The sequence below is a fragment of the Myripristis murdjan genome, chromosome 10 (assembly GCF_902150065.1).
Source record: "Myripristis murdjan chromosome 10, fMyrMur1.1, whole genome shotgun sequence".
NCBI lineage: Eukaryota > Metazoa > Chordata > Actinopteri > Holocentriformes > Holocentridae > Myripristis > Myripristis murdjan.
The window spans coordinates 12,114,233-12,130,393 of record NC_043989.1 but is presented as its reverse complement, the minus strand read 5'-3'; the positions used below and the strand labels follow the sequence as shown (position 1 = coordinate 12,130,393).

The window sequence follows — 16,161 nt, the reverse complement described above, 5'->3', positions numbered from 1 at the left end:
AAAGTCGGTGGCTGTTGATGGATGTAGTCCTTTGTGTTAGCGTTAATTGGCTGTGGTGCCCACACAGGACAGAGGAGACCAAGGTTGGGGGTTGGGGAGGGGAAGGACTCAGCCAAGTGGTGCAGGAGAAGAGTGAAATAAGTTAAGGTATAAGTTAATGGTACAACTAGAAAAAAAAAAAACAACAAGACTGGGTGAACATAAATGTGCAAAATATAACAATTTGCCTGTTCAAATGTGCTAACAACCATAACACTGCACCAAGGTTCACAAGTGTTGTTACCAGTTACTCCACTGTTAAGGTCATGGCTGCTGAGATTTTGAGCTCTGAAAATAGCCAATTTGGTACATCCGCTTTGATTTGTTCTGGGGTATATGCCCTTTCCCACATTCCCCAAGATACACACATAGCCAGGCTGATGCCGGCTTTGTAGGAGAGTGTGTTGGCTGTTAGAAGGCTAACACACATTTCCAGCTGTTGAAGGCCCAGCCTTGTCCACTCAGTCTGGAATAGGATTATGATAGCAAGCTAACAGCATTTAGGGAACTGATCACCAGATTTTACATTTGTCATTTATTTAAGCAACATATGCTATGTGTAGCTATGTTAAAATCACTTGACAAAATAAAAAGCAAATAAAAAGCCTCATAAGTCAGTAATGCACTGACACAAACAGTGCATTCCGAACTTAGCTGAGTCTGCCAAATTCACCACATTTTTAAACTTAAGCTCAAAGTCAAACAGACAAATCTAGATAATTAATTGGGAACCTTATAAAAACAATGGCTGAAAACTAAAACTGGCCCAATATAGCATTCGCTATTCTGTTTTGCTCTGTGTGTGTGTGTGTGTGTGTGTGTGTGTGTGTGTGTGTGTGTGTGTGTGTGTGTGTGTGTGTGTGTGTGTGTGTGTGCGTGTGTGTGTGTGTGTGTGTGTGTGTGTGTGTGTGTGTGTCTGTATGTGTGTGCGCATTTTGTGTGTTTACAGAGTTTGTTCTGACAACACGATTAAGTGTTCAAATTCACATACTGCACCATTTTCAACAAGTCACTCACTCACTCAAAAACTATGAATTTAAATGTAATGAAGAAAGAATAAGCCCTCATGTGATCTTGCAGTAAGTAGCCTAGATCACAATAAAATCAAGAAAGTGTAACTGGAGTTATGTTTTGATATTATACAAACTGTTAGTTTTGTTGATGCAAATGTGGCCTGTATGCTCAGAAAATCATCACCACATACAGCATATACAAATTGGGAGCTAGCATTTCAAATTCTTTCAAGGCCTTTTAAATTGATCCTTTTTTAAGAAAGAATGCACCATAGTCTTACTAAGTCGGTATTTGTTTTTAGCATGTTATTCAGTGTTCTATCACTCTGGGCAAAAGGACAGTCAGATAAACAGCTTCCTGTCAGCAGGCATGGTTACTTGAAAGCTCATAATAAGCCCATTACTAGAGCTCCACGTTCATGCTCCATGCTCAGCTACGAATATTCAACTGAGGAAATCTGGTAAGATTGATTCAGACATGGTGACGACCTGTGCGGTTGAGCAGCAAGATCATCACAACAGCCCAGCACCTTGAATATCCAGACACAGAGAGAAACTGTAATGTCAGCAAATCTCTACCGACTCCACAAAAGACCTCACAAGAAAATGCCCCCGAGAAAATATCTCAGTTGTACCATGAAGATTTCACATAATGAAAAGTTAGGAGCCAAGTTCAATTTTTCTTAAATATGGGTTGGGGATCTGAGAGCTAGCAGATCCAATGTGGAAGTCACTGCCAGGATTTGACAGAGTCATAGTGTAATGCTGAGGGCTTAACATGAGGAACTCAAAGCTGGGGTCTTGGATGTATGCTTTGCAGCCCATAACTGCTAAAACCACTCTCCTTTTCTCATTCTGGGAAATTTATTGATGGAACGGCAGCTGAGGTAGATCAGAGGAAATGGGCTCTAACCCTACTGCTTCAGAGCGTCATTATCAAATAAAGCACACGAGCAAGTAGGCTTGCAGTAAGTCTGATTAATATGAAACCAAAGTTTCAAAATGTGGATGATTGGAACAGTGGAGTGTGTGACTCAGTGGGTGTGAAGAAAAAGAACTGTTACTAATATTGAGATCTTATATGGATCACAACACAATTCGCAATGTAAAAGTAGAATGAAAAAAGTAAAATGGCTATGCAAAAGAGGGCTGAAAAATACAAGATTTTCCCTCTCCCTAAACAAGAAAATAAAAGTCAGTTGATTAAGAAATGAATGAAAAGTGGCTAGTCAATCCGACACCTCTCAATTAAGAACCGAGTGCCCAGATGACAGAATTAAAAGGGAGAGAAAAAAGTAAGAGATAAATAATTGGCTGGAACAAAATGACAGAGACAAGTGGAAAAGATGGCAGCTGAGGAGGAAAATGTGGAAACAGAGTAGGCAGCGGACACTGCAGGCGATGCCATCTGTGGGTGGATCTGCAAAGACTGCATGCCACACACCTGTGTGGGACTGCCTGGGAGATAAGGCCCTTACCACAGTGGCCCTGTGGCCACCTGTGCTTCCAAACAGGTGCACAGCCCAGCCAATTAAACTATTAGACAAACACATGCCTCTGGGAGCAAATTAGCTGGCTGCCCAAACATCACAGGAGCAACAAAAAGCAGTGGTAAGCATTCAGTGTGAGCAACAGAAACACTTTGATGGTGAGACTTTCATTTCAGTCTACTGAACTAAGTTTGAGACAAAGTCCTAATTCCTGAATTTAATGACAATAGGTAATTCAGTGTTTAAGTGTCTAAAGTTGATTAGCATTTTATAACATAGTACTGGTATGTACTTCCACTGTTCCTCTAGAGTTTGGGGGTTTGGGGTCATATTTAGCTGTCAACCATTCATTCAAGTTACCATTAAATGACTGATATGGGATTTTTCTCACTACCTGAAATGTGATACATAACTAAGATTTTTATTCATTAAAGTTTATTAGTGTGGTAAAACAATGTCACTAAATGTTTTCAAACTAAATTTCAGAGGCAACATTTTTCTTATGCCTTCTCCTTTCTCCTGATGTAAAAGAATTTTGTGGTATTAAATCTGTGCACTCAGTTCGTTCAAATCATATGAACACAGGGAAGACAATCTCACACAGAAAATTTTTCTCGCCTAGTCAAGAGTGGTGGAGTGTTGGTGAGTAATCAGCCCATGGCAATACAGCACAATCATTTGCATTTCTGCTGCAATGGGAGTTTGTCTCTGTTGTGAGATATACTCTATACTGCTATAAATTGAGAGGTAAAACTAGTACCTCACAGTGACAATCACAATGTGCATAAATAACCAGTATATCTCAATACATTGTGAACATTTTTACTACTAGTGAAATTTAACTCATCAGGTAGAATTTATAATCTTATTAGGTATCATTCACAACAAAATTACCATAAAATGTCATATTTGAAGGCTGGACAGCAAACCAATATCCAAAGATGGGACTAAAAACAAGCATGAATGCACTGATCCACCTTCTTCTTTATGCTTATTTCAAGTACACTGTAAGATGCCATACAAAGGTTACATTAACATAGTTGAATCAGAGCACCAGCAAACCACACTTGCATCTCCTGTGGGTTGTGATCCATAACAATTAAGTGCATTCATATTAATTAGCAGTAACCTTATCCACGCTTCAAGAAAATAATCTGTCCCTTTCCCCAGTGGAAGAAATAATGAGAGCCGTGAAGATGAGCAGGAGGGACAGTGCCGGTCCACACTCATACAGTCCTCAGCACACACACAGCCCAAGGTACCTTTCTTCCTGGATGGACCTAGCCATCCGTGGGAGGCTATTCCTCCTTAAAATGCTGTTCCCTTACTTGATGGTCAAAGGTTCAGCCATTTCAAAACACCCACAGGGCAAACCTGGCCTTGCTTACGTCCCCGGCACCAGTTGGCCTTTCAGAGTGGAAAGGCTGACTTGGCTCCCCACAGCTAGCTGGAGACAGCTAGCTAGGGACGACTAATTTATTCACCTGCATATACATGAATCTATTTATCTATCTATCCATATACATATATGTGGATACATAAAAAGATACAAAAACAGAGACAGATGGTATGTGTGTATATTTACAATGTTATGTCTCTTTTCTCTGCACCCAGGTTTGTTCACACTCCTGTTATTAGCCATGAGCATCTAGTAATTTCCTTGGAGTGAGTGGCACTTCTGTTGTTGCAATGGGCGTGCATGATTTTCCTTGTGAGACCACCACAAAGCCCATCTGTTGTCTTTTTTTTTTCAAGTGGTTAAGATGCAGGGATATTACTGGTAGGACCACACAGATCAAATAACTGGTCCTATGGGCCCATGCTGGCAGGTCCTTTCTCTGCACCCGCAGTTGACATAAAAGAATATCTGCCACTTACCCAATGACCATTTTATATGCACCATTCATTGATTCACATTAAGAAACATCTCTTCAACAGTAGACTGGTAAATAATTGAGAGGATCTGCTGTCACCAAGGGTTTCTTTGCACTAGTGGGACCAAATTACATTTGAAGATCCCATTTACAAGAGAAAAACCAGAGAACAATGGTACCAAATAGAGGCAAGGCTGCCAAAATCAGTGCTGCCTTATAATGAATGAGTGAAAACCCAATCAGAGCTCAACAGGAATGCACAATAAACTGGGAAAAAAAAAAAATAATAATAATGATAATAATAAAAATGTATATTAAGCACACTTCTAAGTAGGTTCATAACAGATTAAAAGAGAGGGAGTACAGGGACTGGCCACTTTTAGTGTGGGTAGGTTGGGGGTGGGTGTTACACATGACACATGGTTGATCTCTGGGTGAGAGCCATGTGCTTATTAAGGTCTCTGAGAATGGCTGGCTTTCTGATGTGGAAAACTAGACTTCCTATCTATTAGGGCTTAATGGATAGAGTGGTGTGGGATGACAGACGCGCTTCCAGTGACTATAAGCTCCGGCTCGTTTATTCGGCCACACGATTGGCTATGCTTGTTTAACAGGCGATGCTATGGGCTATTCTTGTTTAACCAAGCCCATCACTCCACATGGAACAGGCCCTGTGAGGTCTCCTAACATACACCCAATTAGAAATAGATGGTGTCCAACAGACACCAACTTTCTCTGATTAAAGTGGATGACATGTAGAGGAACTTTTACGGAATAAGTTTGCAAAGTCCCTGATTCTTCTCTTCAGAGAGTAAATAAGCTGTCAAAGGAGCACTGTCCAAGTAGCTGTACAGATGTTGATGTAACATGAGTTTAAATCAGAGGTGTTGTACTTAAGACCAGTCACAAAAGATTGCTCAATAACAAAGGTCCAGATAGTGAGTGGATAAAAACTTACAATTATTAACATTTCATGAAATATATTTCTTATTTGATAAATAAATCATTAAGTAATTTTTAAAAATGTTGTATCATTATTGTTATTTAATTTATTTATTAAGTTATTTATTCATTCATTGTACATACAAGCAGTTGAGTCTGTGAAGAATGCTGAAAAAGCAAGCATCCTGCTGTCCTGCTAACATCTTCAACCTTCGCAAAAAAGGAGTTCAGTGCGATTTTCAAACCATTATGCAGGGAATCACTGGTAAGCCTATTATAATATTTTTACTCTGGTGAGCCAAACAATTTCCATAAAAGCAGCAACTGTACAGGACATGTCCTCCACAAGACCCACTGGCACTGCCAATGTGACAAAGCTACTCCTGACCCATAAAAAACTGTCAGCAGAGTCTGGACTATGATCTGCTAATTGAATATGAGAGGTTGGAATCGTTACAAAAAGCAAGCTGTACTGATGGTCTGCTTGACAGACCACCAAAGTAGATATAAGTAACTGTGTGAACTAAGCAGTTTAAATTATCGTGCCAAAAAGACCTGGGTCAAATTACAGAATACCCAGCAATAATACTTTAAAATAAAGTATTTGCTTATAAATTTGTTTCATGCACCAGAGATGTGGTGTGAGTTTTAAAGAAATGGAAGGAGCAGACAGCTTGGCACTATCTTAGCTGTACTGATATGACAAGTGCCACTGATCAGGTGATCCATGTTAAATAAATATTAAGAGTTAGGCTATTTGCAAATATTATTTGACATTTCGATGGTACGAGGAGCAGTTTCAAGTGTGACAAAAGAGTGTGGGTTACTAACCTGACAGGGTTACTGGTGAGAGAAACTCTGAGGGACTCCAGGCAATTAAGCAGCTTTTCTTCTGTGATGCCAGAACGCAGCTCATGGACATATTCCTGGGATGAAAGTGTACACTCATGCTTGCTGTTTCTCAGCCCACCCTGCAAACAAAATAGCACAAGGACAATTATTATCTTATACTAAGAACTTGACACCTCCAGTAATATGATTAAAGCACTTTAAAAGAAAGGAATGAGTAACAAAATAAATATAACAAAGGATAAGAAAATTCTAAAAATGACAGGACATTCAATTGCAGTGACAGTAACCTACTGTATGTTCTTAAACACAAACATTGAAAAGTAATTGAAAAATAATAGCAACACGAGTCAGATGAAGCCTACCATTTATTTTATCCATTTCTTTACAATTCATGTATAACCACTAAAAAATAAGAAGCTATTACAAAGTGCTAGCAATAAGAGAAGCAAATAACAGCAATGTTCCATGGGATATTGTTTAGAACAGACAACAATATTTTCAATATGCAAATGCGAATCAAGTCTATTTTATACTTAGCTGATATCCTCTGTTCTGAACAGGTACAACTGTTTGATAACCAATATCCAGACTAAAGGAATATTTGCAGTCTCCCAAAGGCACTGCCGATAAAATGTAGCCAAAAATGAAGCTACGCAAAAATTAGGTGAGTCCTTGCTCAGGCCTCTATGTCACAAGCACACTTTCAGTGTTTCCCGCTATCTCAATGCTCAACCAGCTCATTCTTGTCTTCATCCAATCACAACCTGACACGCTTGCCTTTGGCCAATCACTTGTAAGAAGTCAAACTTTAAAAATGTTCCCTCTCTCTGCTGTCATGCAGCACTGTGGCCATTGCATGACCCTCATCCACCCCATCACCACCTCATCTGTGGATGCTGGAACCCTCTCCAATCAAGTCATCCGATAAGAGGTTCCCTCTTACTAAGACATCCCATCATCCATCTCTCCACTCCTCATCACCATCACCAGTGTCTGGTGGTGTTTCATATATCGAAGAACTTTATTCATGGGATCAAATCCTCGGGCAATCTACTTCCAACCAGGGTCTAAGCACCAACGACTATTTAGTCCTGTTGACAATAAATTTCGTCTTACTTCAAATTCCTCACGTACACAATACATTTAATAATATTTAAAATTCCTCATTCTCTGTCATTCCTATAATAAGTCTCTCCTGTTCAACTGCCGTCTGCAATACATCAGAGTGATAGGAGGTTCTTAAGATGAGTCTAAACTTTTCCTCCTTTCAATCGGCCAAAACTCAAATGGTTCAAATGAGTTCCTCCCCAAAGGATGAGATTCACTGAGGTTAGCTGCCAAGTGCTCGCTCAACATGCAAACCCTTTATAGCAGCTCATGTGGTAAATGGATTCCTGTGTATAATCTCCAAAAAGAGGCTCTAGGAACATCTTGCTACACTGATGCTTATACAAAGAGTCTACCTGTTGGCAGAGGGGAACCCACACAGATATACACACTCACTCTTCCAGGACACAATGAAGTCAATATTATTGCCTTGCTACAAACCTGTTACATTTCAAAGAAAACAGTCTACAGTGAGGTTCACATCATATCCATCCAGTCATGTGAAAGCCTTTTAACTCAAACTTTTGTGTTTTTCATACTTTTACTTGAATTGAAAATATTCTTTATCTGGTATGTGCTGAATAAGAGTCTGGACTTCAGAGCCACATGAGCACATTTTTAAAACCACTGCATTTTTTTTTTTTTTTCAAATATGCATCGACATCTATCTGTTAATACAGTTAGTCTTCTTCATTTCTTCATTCCAGATACAATGTTTTGGGACTTTTTCCACTTAAAGCAACATGTGCATTTTGAGAAATGTCTTTTATGTGTATTAGCTGCAAACACATCTGTGCATGTATACTTCTAACATAAAAGGTTTATCATCCAGAGCAATCAATGTAATTTAGATCAACACTTGTCACTAGTATGGCAGACATAGTTTCTGTCAGACAGGATTTGCATCAAGAGCCAAATCAAACCATTAATTTCACCGCATCAAAAGTCTCCAATTGCAAACATGACATACGATATTTCCAGGATTTGCAGTGTGAACAAGGTGAGAGGTTAATAACTTTTAGTGCATAACTTTACTACTATTCCCCATACAAGCTCCACAGAAGGCAACACGTAAACAAATTTGTCATTTTTACGTTATGTTGTCAAAGTGAGCCACAATCCAGGTGTGTTTTTCAGTCAGAGCTGGGTGGTATGGCCTAAAAATAAAATCTTCGATTTTTTCACGTCAAACTCAATTTACAATTTTAAGCCGCTTTCTTGTCATACAGGATACAATGGGAAATTGATTCCGCTAATGTTGCCTGCTTTTTAGCAGCTGCAGTCTCCCACTCCACTGCATGCCTCTGTTTGAGATGTTGAAATAAATTGGTCATGCTGCTGCTTTTAGTTGCAACAGCCTTTAAACAAACTTTGCAGTGGACCGTGGGTTTGTTCGAGGTCTGACGCCACAAAAACGAACAAGTTCCAAACTACTGACAAGACCGCAAACTCTGCTTGGTGCCATGTTGTTGTGTGTGTATCTCTGTGGGAAATAAACACTGGGGGGAGGGCGGAGCCCACTGTTAACTACTGGAGCCCAAGGGGAGCGACGGCAGAGGAAGTTAAAGGGAAAAACGATTTTAAATTTAAAAAAAATCGTCCTACACCACAAATTCAAATTAATTGATAAAACTGATTTAGCCCTGAGTACAGTACAAAACAAAGTGAGAAAACATTAGATATATTTGGACCAGAATGTTAGGCGACATCATCTTCACTATGTTCACCCCTAGACTGCTGGTTCCCCACCAAGAGAGCTGTGCTAATAGGCAGTTTGGGAAGTAATAAGATAGCTCATTTATCTGAATGGAATAGAGGCCTACTGCACTCCCACAATGCAGAGCAAAAGTGAAAGAATCAGCTTGCTGATTGCCGGAGAAAACAGGAGCAGTCTAGCATCAGCATGCCACAAATATTTGTGTTCATTAGGTATAATCTGAGTTCATGGTCTGATTGGTGACATAATCACATAACCAGAGGAATTTATTTAATAATGTTTGGAGTAAATCACATTCCTGGGCCTGAACTTTAGGAAAAGCAACAAAAATGCATGTGCTTAAACTGACTCAACATGCTAAGATTATCTCTATTACATTTCACTGTCTTCAGCCTGACTTAAGCGAGCTTGAGGAGAGAAAGTGTAGATTTAAAGAGCATTCAACCCGAGCCTCAAACAATTATCATGCACACTTCCTCATTTCCTACTATTTGATGTAATGTGTCCATTTACAGCACCTCTGTCTTTTGTCTGTCTCTTGGCTCCATCTATACTAACAATCGTGCCATTCATCTCTCTCTTAAGCACCACTGGGTGAGTGTTGAGGGCAGTGACATGATTGGCTTAGTACTTACCTGGCTCGAAGCAGTTATAAGGCTACAGGGACAGGTGAGGATCCTTCTCATTACCATTTGTATTTCTCAACTATCACCTACCCCAGAGCTCTCTTTCTCCGTGGACCTTTCAGCCTCAGATTTTTGGTGTGCTTTTTTTTTTTTGGGGCATTTTGACCACAGCTACACAAAGATAAATGAATGTAGCACTTTAGCAGTAGATGTGTGTAAAGATTAAAGGATAGATTGGAGGGAAGCTACAGTAGAAAGAGACAGACAGACAAATGCTCAATGGATCCTCAAGGGGAAACCTGGCAACTTTTGACAAGTGGTTCACTTCAAGATTCCATTTAGACACTGATGCACATCAGTCTTTATAGTGGGTTCAGTCACAGCAATCACAATTTTGTACTTGCTTTTTTAAAAAAACTTCAAAAAGTGGGGGGGCGTGGAAAAAAAATCATTGTTGCCCCCTCCTCCCTCCCCCCAGTGGCAACATCTTATTTTCTTGAGACAAACTCTCAAAGTCAGTGCTGAGAAAAGCCACCTTTCATGTATGACTCACTTTTGAACAAGGTACACAAGAACTTTATCCTTTATAGTCAATGGACTGTGACAAGTGTCTCTTTTCTTGCATCTGTGAGATTACAACACAATTTCCTCTTGAAATTCTTTGAGCTGTGGAAAAAATTATCAAGTCTCCTCTTTCTACATTGTCAAGTTGTTATGTACACATTTCAAGTGAATTGCATTTTCCATCAAAACTCAATAATCCTCAGTCGTCTCAATAAAAAAAAAAAAAAGGTCTATGCATTAATCTTATGTATGTATCTTAGTATGAACACTATATAGTTTTACTCATGAGGCCATGCATGAACATGTATATGTTAGGACAAAGTGAATACCCATTGCTGATTGGCTGTACTATGTATTCAAATTATGTAATGCACATGTAGTCCGCTTCAATCTTAATCACTCATTCCTGAAATTTGAGCATAAAGCTAACTATGTTGGTCTGCGTTAGCTGCCACACCCTGAACCATTTTTTAAAAAATAACTGCTTCAACACTGATTATTTTCCAGCAAATAACACTGGTGTATCGTCAGTATCATTTTGGCAGATTATTAATGTCTACAATACCGTATTTGAGTTGAATAAAATTGGCTGGATGAGTGGGTAGCATTTGGGCTGCTTGGCTGTCTGACCTGTATCAAAATCATGTTGAGTTTTAAAAAAAAATATATTCCTTATTTATTTGTTTATTTATTTATTTTATCATATCACTCTGTAAATCAATTCCCTCTCCCTATTTTTTACTGTTGCCGTGACCAGAAGGTGGTTCTTTGCTTCAACTTTGTGTATTACAAATTCTTCATGAGACACCCTGTCTTCCTTTCATGTGTCATAAATCAGCTCTGATCAAATTTTGGGTAATCGTATGGGTAATGTTATGTAGACTAAGGGGTTGGCTCATCAGACATAAAATTAATTAAAACTGAGCACTTATAAACTGAGCACAGGACACCAAATTTGACGAATCTCACATACAATCAAATCCATCTCTGGATATGACAGATTTGGCCATTTTATATTTTTAGCTCACAGCTTCCGGAATAATACATGGTGCAATATGAGGCAAACATACATATAATGTTTTTTATTTATCTTGTTTCCTCTCAGCAGTTCCCATCAAGCATACCACTATGTCCAGAAAAGCTAGAGCTCTGGTTTCACTGTATTCTGTGACCTTTACCTCTGGAAACCAAAGACACTGACCATAAACTGCTGCTTAATGACCCTAGCCCAAATCAATGGGATCCTTTGGGATGTTATCAACATTACACCACCGCAGCAACAGCACAGCAACAGTCAGAGGGGGGCAGCGGTACCTGCTGGCTACTGAGTAATAGAGTTTTCCCCTTCAGGCTCACAGAAATGGTCAACAGAGGAAAATGGTCAAAAAGAGACCCAAGAGAAGGGGAGAAGGGGAGGATTTAGGGATGGGGAAAAAAACAGAAGTTGTGCTGGTAGTATGTGATGAAGTAGTGAGATATAACAAGAGAGAGAAAAGAGGAGTGTCTGTTTTTGTAATTTTGTAGTGTTGTCTTGCACAGCAGTACAATGACAATAAAGTTTCTTATCTTATCTTATGAGAGAGAGGCACAGGCAGTATGAGGGACCTAGAGAATGGTGGGGGTTGAGCTAAAAAGAGAGAGAGAGAGAGAGAGAGAGAGAGAGAGAGAGAGAGAGAGAGAAAGAGAGAGAGACAGAGAGAGAGAGAGAGACACAAGGGCAAGGAGATAGAGCATCAGGACACACAGCAACCTCAACAGCAGAGGACAGATACAGCCTTTTGACCACAGCCTAGAGCCTCATCTCCTGCCGCTTATTGAATCCCCTATTTGTCGATAACAGTATTTCCTGCCAAAGAAAATAGTGCTGGGAGCAATTACTTCAGCAGGCCTGTCAATTTCATTTTGGGGGGTTAGGGGAGCATTGAGGCTCATTCCCTCCTTCTCTCTCACCTCCATCTCCCGTTCTCTATGCCCTGGGAGTGAGGGAGTGCTCTGATTTCTATCGAGGGCAGGGCAGGGAGACAATGCCAAGGCGGCTGCACCTCCACACGTCATTTTCACCTGTAATGAGCCTATAACAAGCTGGCAGCTTCCTCAGTGCCCAGTGCTCGGCGCACTCAGGCAGAGTGATAGATACATTATTCAGCTTCTTTGTCAGCTTACCAGGAAACCACATGGCGGCAACGTGTCTGGAAGACTAGAGCAGGGAGATAGCTGATTGCCTCTGCTTCTTTCATTCAGTCTACCTCTGTACCTCTCTCTCTACCTCTCTCTCTCTCACACACACACATACACACAAACACCCATGCTATCTTCCAACCTATGTTTTCCCAACTCCTTTATCTGAGTGTGTGTTATGAGCTGAAGAGGTATAATTACTGTAGCAATTGATGTAAGTGGGGAATAGCAGTGTACACATGTATCACTGTAATTCATCCCAGCATGAGGTTACCATGCTAGAATGATTTTCTTAGATGGCAAGCAAGAAAGCCCTGTGTCATCTGCCTCAATTAATATCTTGTGCTAATGCTTTTGTGTCTGTGAGTGTGATTCCCCTTGGAGAAAAATCACGACATTACTATATTCCTTCGAATGGCATGACTCATCACAGGCCTGCATGACATTTAAGCAATAGCACAGAAACACTTCTAAATAAGAAAAATCAGCAAGTTGTTCAAGCACTTATGTGAGAATGTTCTTGCCAACAATATAAATAAATCTAAATCAGCAAGCTACCATGGTCTCATATAATAAAGAACTTTTTATTTTTTCACAAAATATTCTTATTACTTTGAGAAAGACTAATTGTTTTACATCTCTGTGGTGTAGGACCAAGGAATACGTGGCAACTCCTTCATGTGACCATTCTTGGTGACTACATCGACATTTTATCATTTAAATCAAGAGTCTGGCCATGCAAATAATTGCACAGGACAGAGGACACATATTAATAATACTGGATGATGTGATAGTAAATTTTTTAATAGACTAGAGGTACTTGCAGGGCAACGTTCTCAGAATGTAGCATGTCTACAATATGATTGTTATTGGGAAGTAACGAACTGAAACATATTAAGATATTTTCTCCTAAATAAATTCTTAAACAAAAAAAAGTTAAAGAATAATGAAAAATCTAATTACTTCTGCTTTGTGTGTGATTAATTAAAATTACCAGAGCGCCCCACTGGTCTTTGGAAAACTACAGATACAATCTTGGCAATTAGTGCACATCAAGCAGCATGATAGCCACGTTATAACTTAATTTCCTGCTCATTAGGGGTTGGCTGATTGGTTGGGAGGAAGGATACCCCAACAAGAAGAGGTAAAAGACAGTGACCGGTCAGGTGGCGACAAATGTCACATGATTTTATGATAAACACAACCTATATAAACTGTGTTGCTAACACAACCAATGCAGCAAGCACACACACAAGCATGCTTGCGCGCACACACACACATACACACACACACACACACACGCACGCACGCACGCACGCACGCACGCACGCACACAGATGACAGACATTAAATAAACATGCAAACCTATATTTAATACAATCAAGGGTTAAGGCTTAGGTGCTATCTCACTGGGAGGGGGTTAGAGAGGAGAGTGAGAGAGAGAGAGAGAGAGAGAGAGAGAGAGAGAGCATTTGTGTGTGACAGAGTGAGTGAGTGAATGAGTGAGTAAATGACTGAGTGAGTGAGCAATTTCCCTCTGATCAGTAAGGTGAGCCTGCAGCCAGAGCTGACCTGAATGTTTCTGCAAAACATTAGTAAAGGCAGAGCTACTAGACCAAACAGGTTGTATAGCAAACCTTTTCTTTTTGGAAAGTGCAAGTTCACATTTGACTTGGTCACATTTGTGTGGGGGGTCCACCTATGAGGCTCCGCTTCCACAGACTGACAGGCAAAATGTTTTTATTAGGTTGATGTATTTTAGATTGAGCACTTCATATTATAATTTTTTACGTTTTTCCCGCAATATTTCCCATTCAATCGACTTGAGGGCTACGTAAAGCCTCTTGGGTGCTGCGCCTAAGTCTTATAATGGCAGGGAAAATACTGCAATCAAAAGTTTGGCATGTGTCTGTGGCAGCGGTGCTAAAGGTCAGTTGGAACACGGATCAGTTGAGATGCTGGCTGGCCGGACAATGAGTTTTCCCTCGCCCTACTTAAAGGACAGAGCCCTGCTGCAGGCAGATAAGACATTTCATCTAGCCAGGGCGCAGGGCTCCCAGCTCAGCGGGGGATTTCCCACCAGGCCATGTGGCTGAGCATTTCACCCCTTTCTCTACCTCCTCCATCTCCAATTCATTCTCTTTCCTTCCTTTTTTATTTTCTCTATCCTGTCTGTCTCTCGTTCATTCTCTCTTTCCATAGGGAGCTGTTTTTGAACTCTGGAAGAAATGTTTGTACACACCAGGGTTGTTTTTTTACTCCCTCTATGTATATAGATTCACTGCCTGCTATGTTGAGCCAGTGCAGCTTTATTTTCATGTGTCTGCCCAACTACCATTTGATGAAAACACAGACACAGTAACAGCATTCCCTCAATAATCAGGGACTGGTATTACATCTTGTGTCCACAGACATGTTGACCACCACAGAGGGGCAGACTGGGAGAAAAAAAATACAAAAAGAAACAATGGGAGATTGGGCTGGGATGGGAACTGCTTGAAAACAAAACCGAGTTTTCAATTTGTAAGAAACATTGGCTACTGGGTGGTAGCCAAGTCATCACTTTTCTGTGTGGGTGCAAGTGTGTGAGTGTGCTTTGAGCCCTCAGGTAAAGAGGAAGAACCTCCAGTGACAGTACAGGGCCTTGAGATCTTTCAGCATTAAACAATTTCATACTCTGTTTATTTTAATATAAAAAAAAAGCAGCACAATATTTTATGAAGACAATTAAATGACTAACATGGCTGGAATGAGACAAATGAAAATAATTTTGTTGTAGAGAAGAGACTGAGAGACTCATATGTGTGCACACGTGTGTGTGTGTGTGTGAGAGAGAGAGAGAGAGAGAGCGAGAGAGAGAGAGAGAGAGTGAGTGTGTGTGCATGCACACATGTGTTTTTGTATGCATAAATATGTTGAAAGGTCAGACATAAAAATGATAACTATTCAACCGTGGGGTTGAATAGATATCATATTTATTTATTCATAATTTGAATTTATACTGGGATATGTTTTTATTAAAGGGAGGCCATGTTCTTATAAATGGGTTTTAAACTTTCAAACAAAACAGAAACGAAGCAAGCCACTGTAGGCTTTGAATTTTTCTTTCACTTTTTTTTTTTTTTTTTTGGACATTTGTATGCTTAAAATAGAAAAAGCCTTATATGCCTTTAACCATAATTTCAGGCTTTTCAATGACAAAGATGTGCAAATAACTTAAATGCATTCCTTTACAAAATAAGCTCCAGCAGCAAACGCTAAAGGTCAGAACAGACAGCTAAAACATGCCGTCTTTGTTGCAAGCCATATCAGTGGTAATAAATATGTTCCTTGGTATGTCCTCACTGACTGTGCACTTTTTCAATTATATGAGAAGCTTCAAATAACCAAAAAATCTAAAAACAAGAATTAAACACCTTTTGATCCTCGAGTGTTTTTCTTCCACCCACCTTTCTTGCTTAAATCGTGTCAAAGTCAAAGCCAAAGTCAGTTCAAAGTTAACCCGTGTGTGATATTTCCACCTTGACCCTTACCTGACTAACAACCAGTGTGTTTACCACTTGGAAGTGGCTCACCTCCTACATTCCCTTTGACACCTTTAGCCTGACCCCAGCCAGCCAGTTCAAGCTTTGAAGAAAAGTTCCGCGCACACACACACACACACACACACACACACACACACACACACACACACACACACACACACACACACACACACACACACACACACACACACACACAGTTTGCCTCAAATGTCTC

The 16,161-nt window shown here is 40.0% G+C and overlaps 1 protein-coding gene across 5 annotated transcripts in view; it reads right to left on the bottom strand.

Annotated features, from left to right (window-relative positions):
• The window catches only part of diaph2 (diaphanous-related formin 2), a 415,888-nt gene that overhangs the window by 300,706 nt on the left and 99,021 nt on the right, over positions 1 to 16,161 (bottom strand). For all 5 annotated transcript variants that reach the window (XM_030062123.1, XM_030062125.1, XM_030062126.1 and 2 more), the window contains one exon: positions 6,190 to 6,329. In XM_030062123.1, the coding sequence (XP_029917983.1) occupies positions 6,190 to 6,329 (140 nt within the window). The remainder of the gene's footprint in view (positions 1 to 6,189; positions 6,330 to 16,161) is intronic.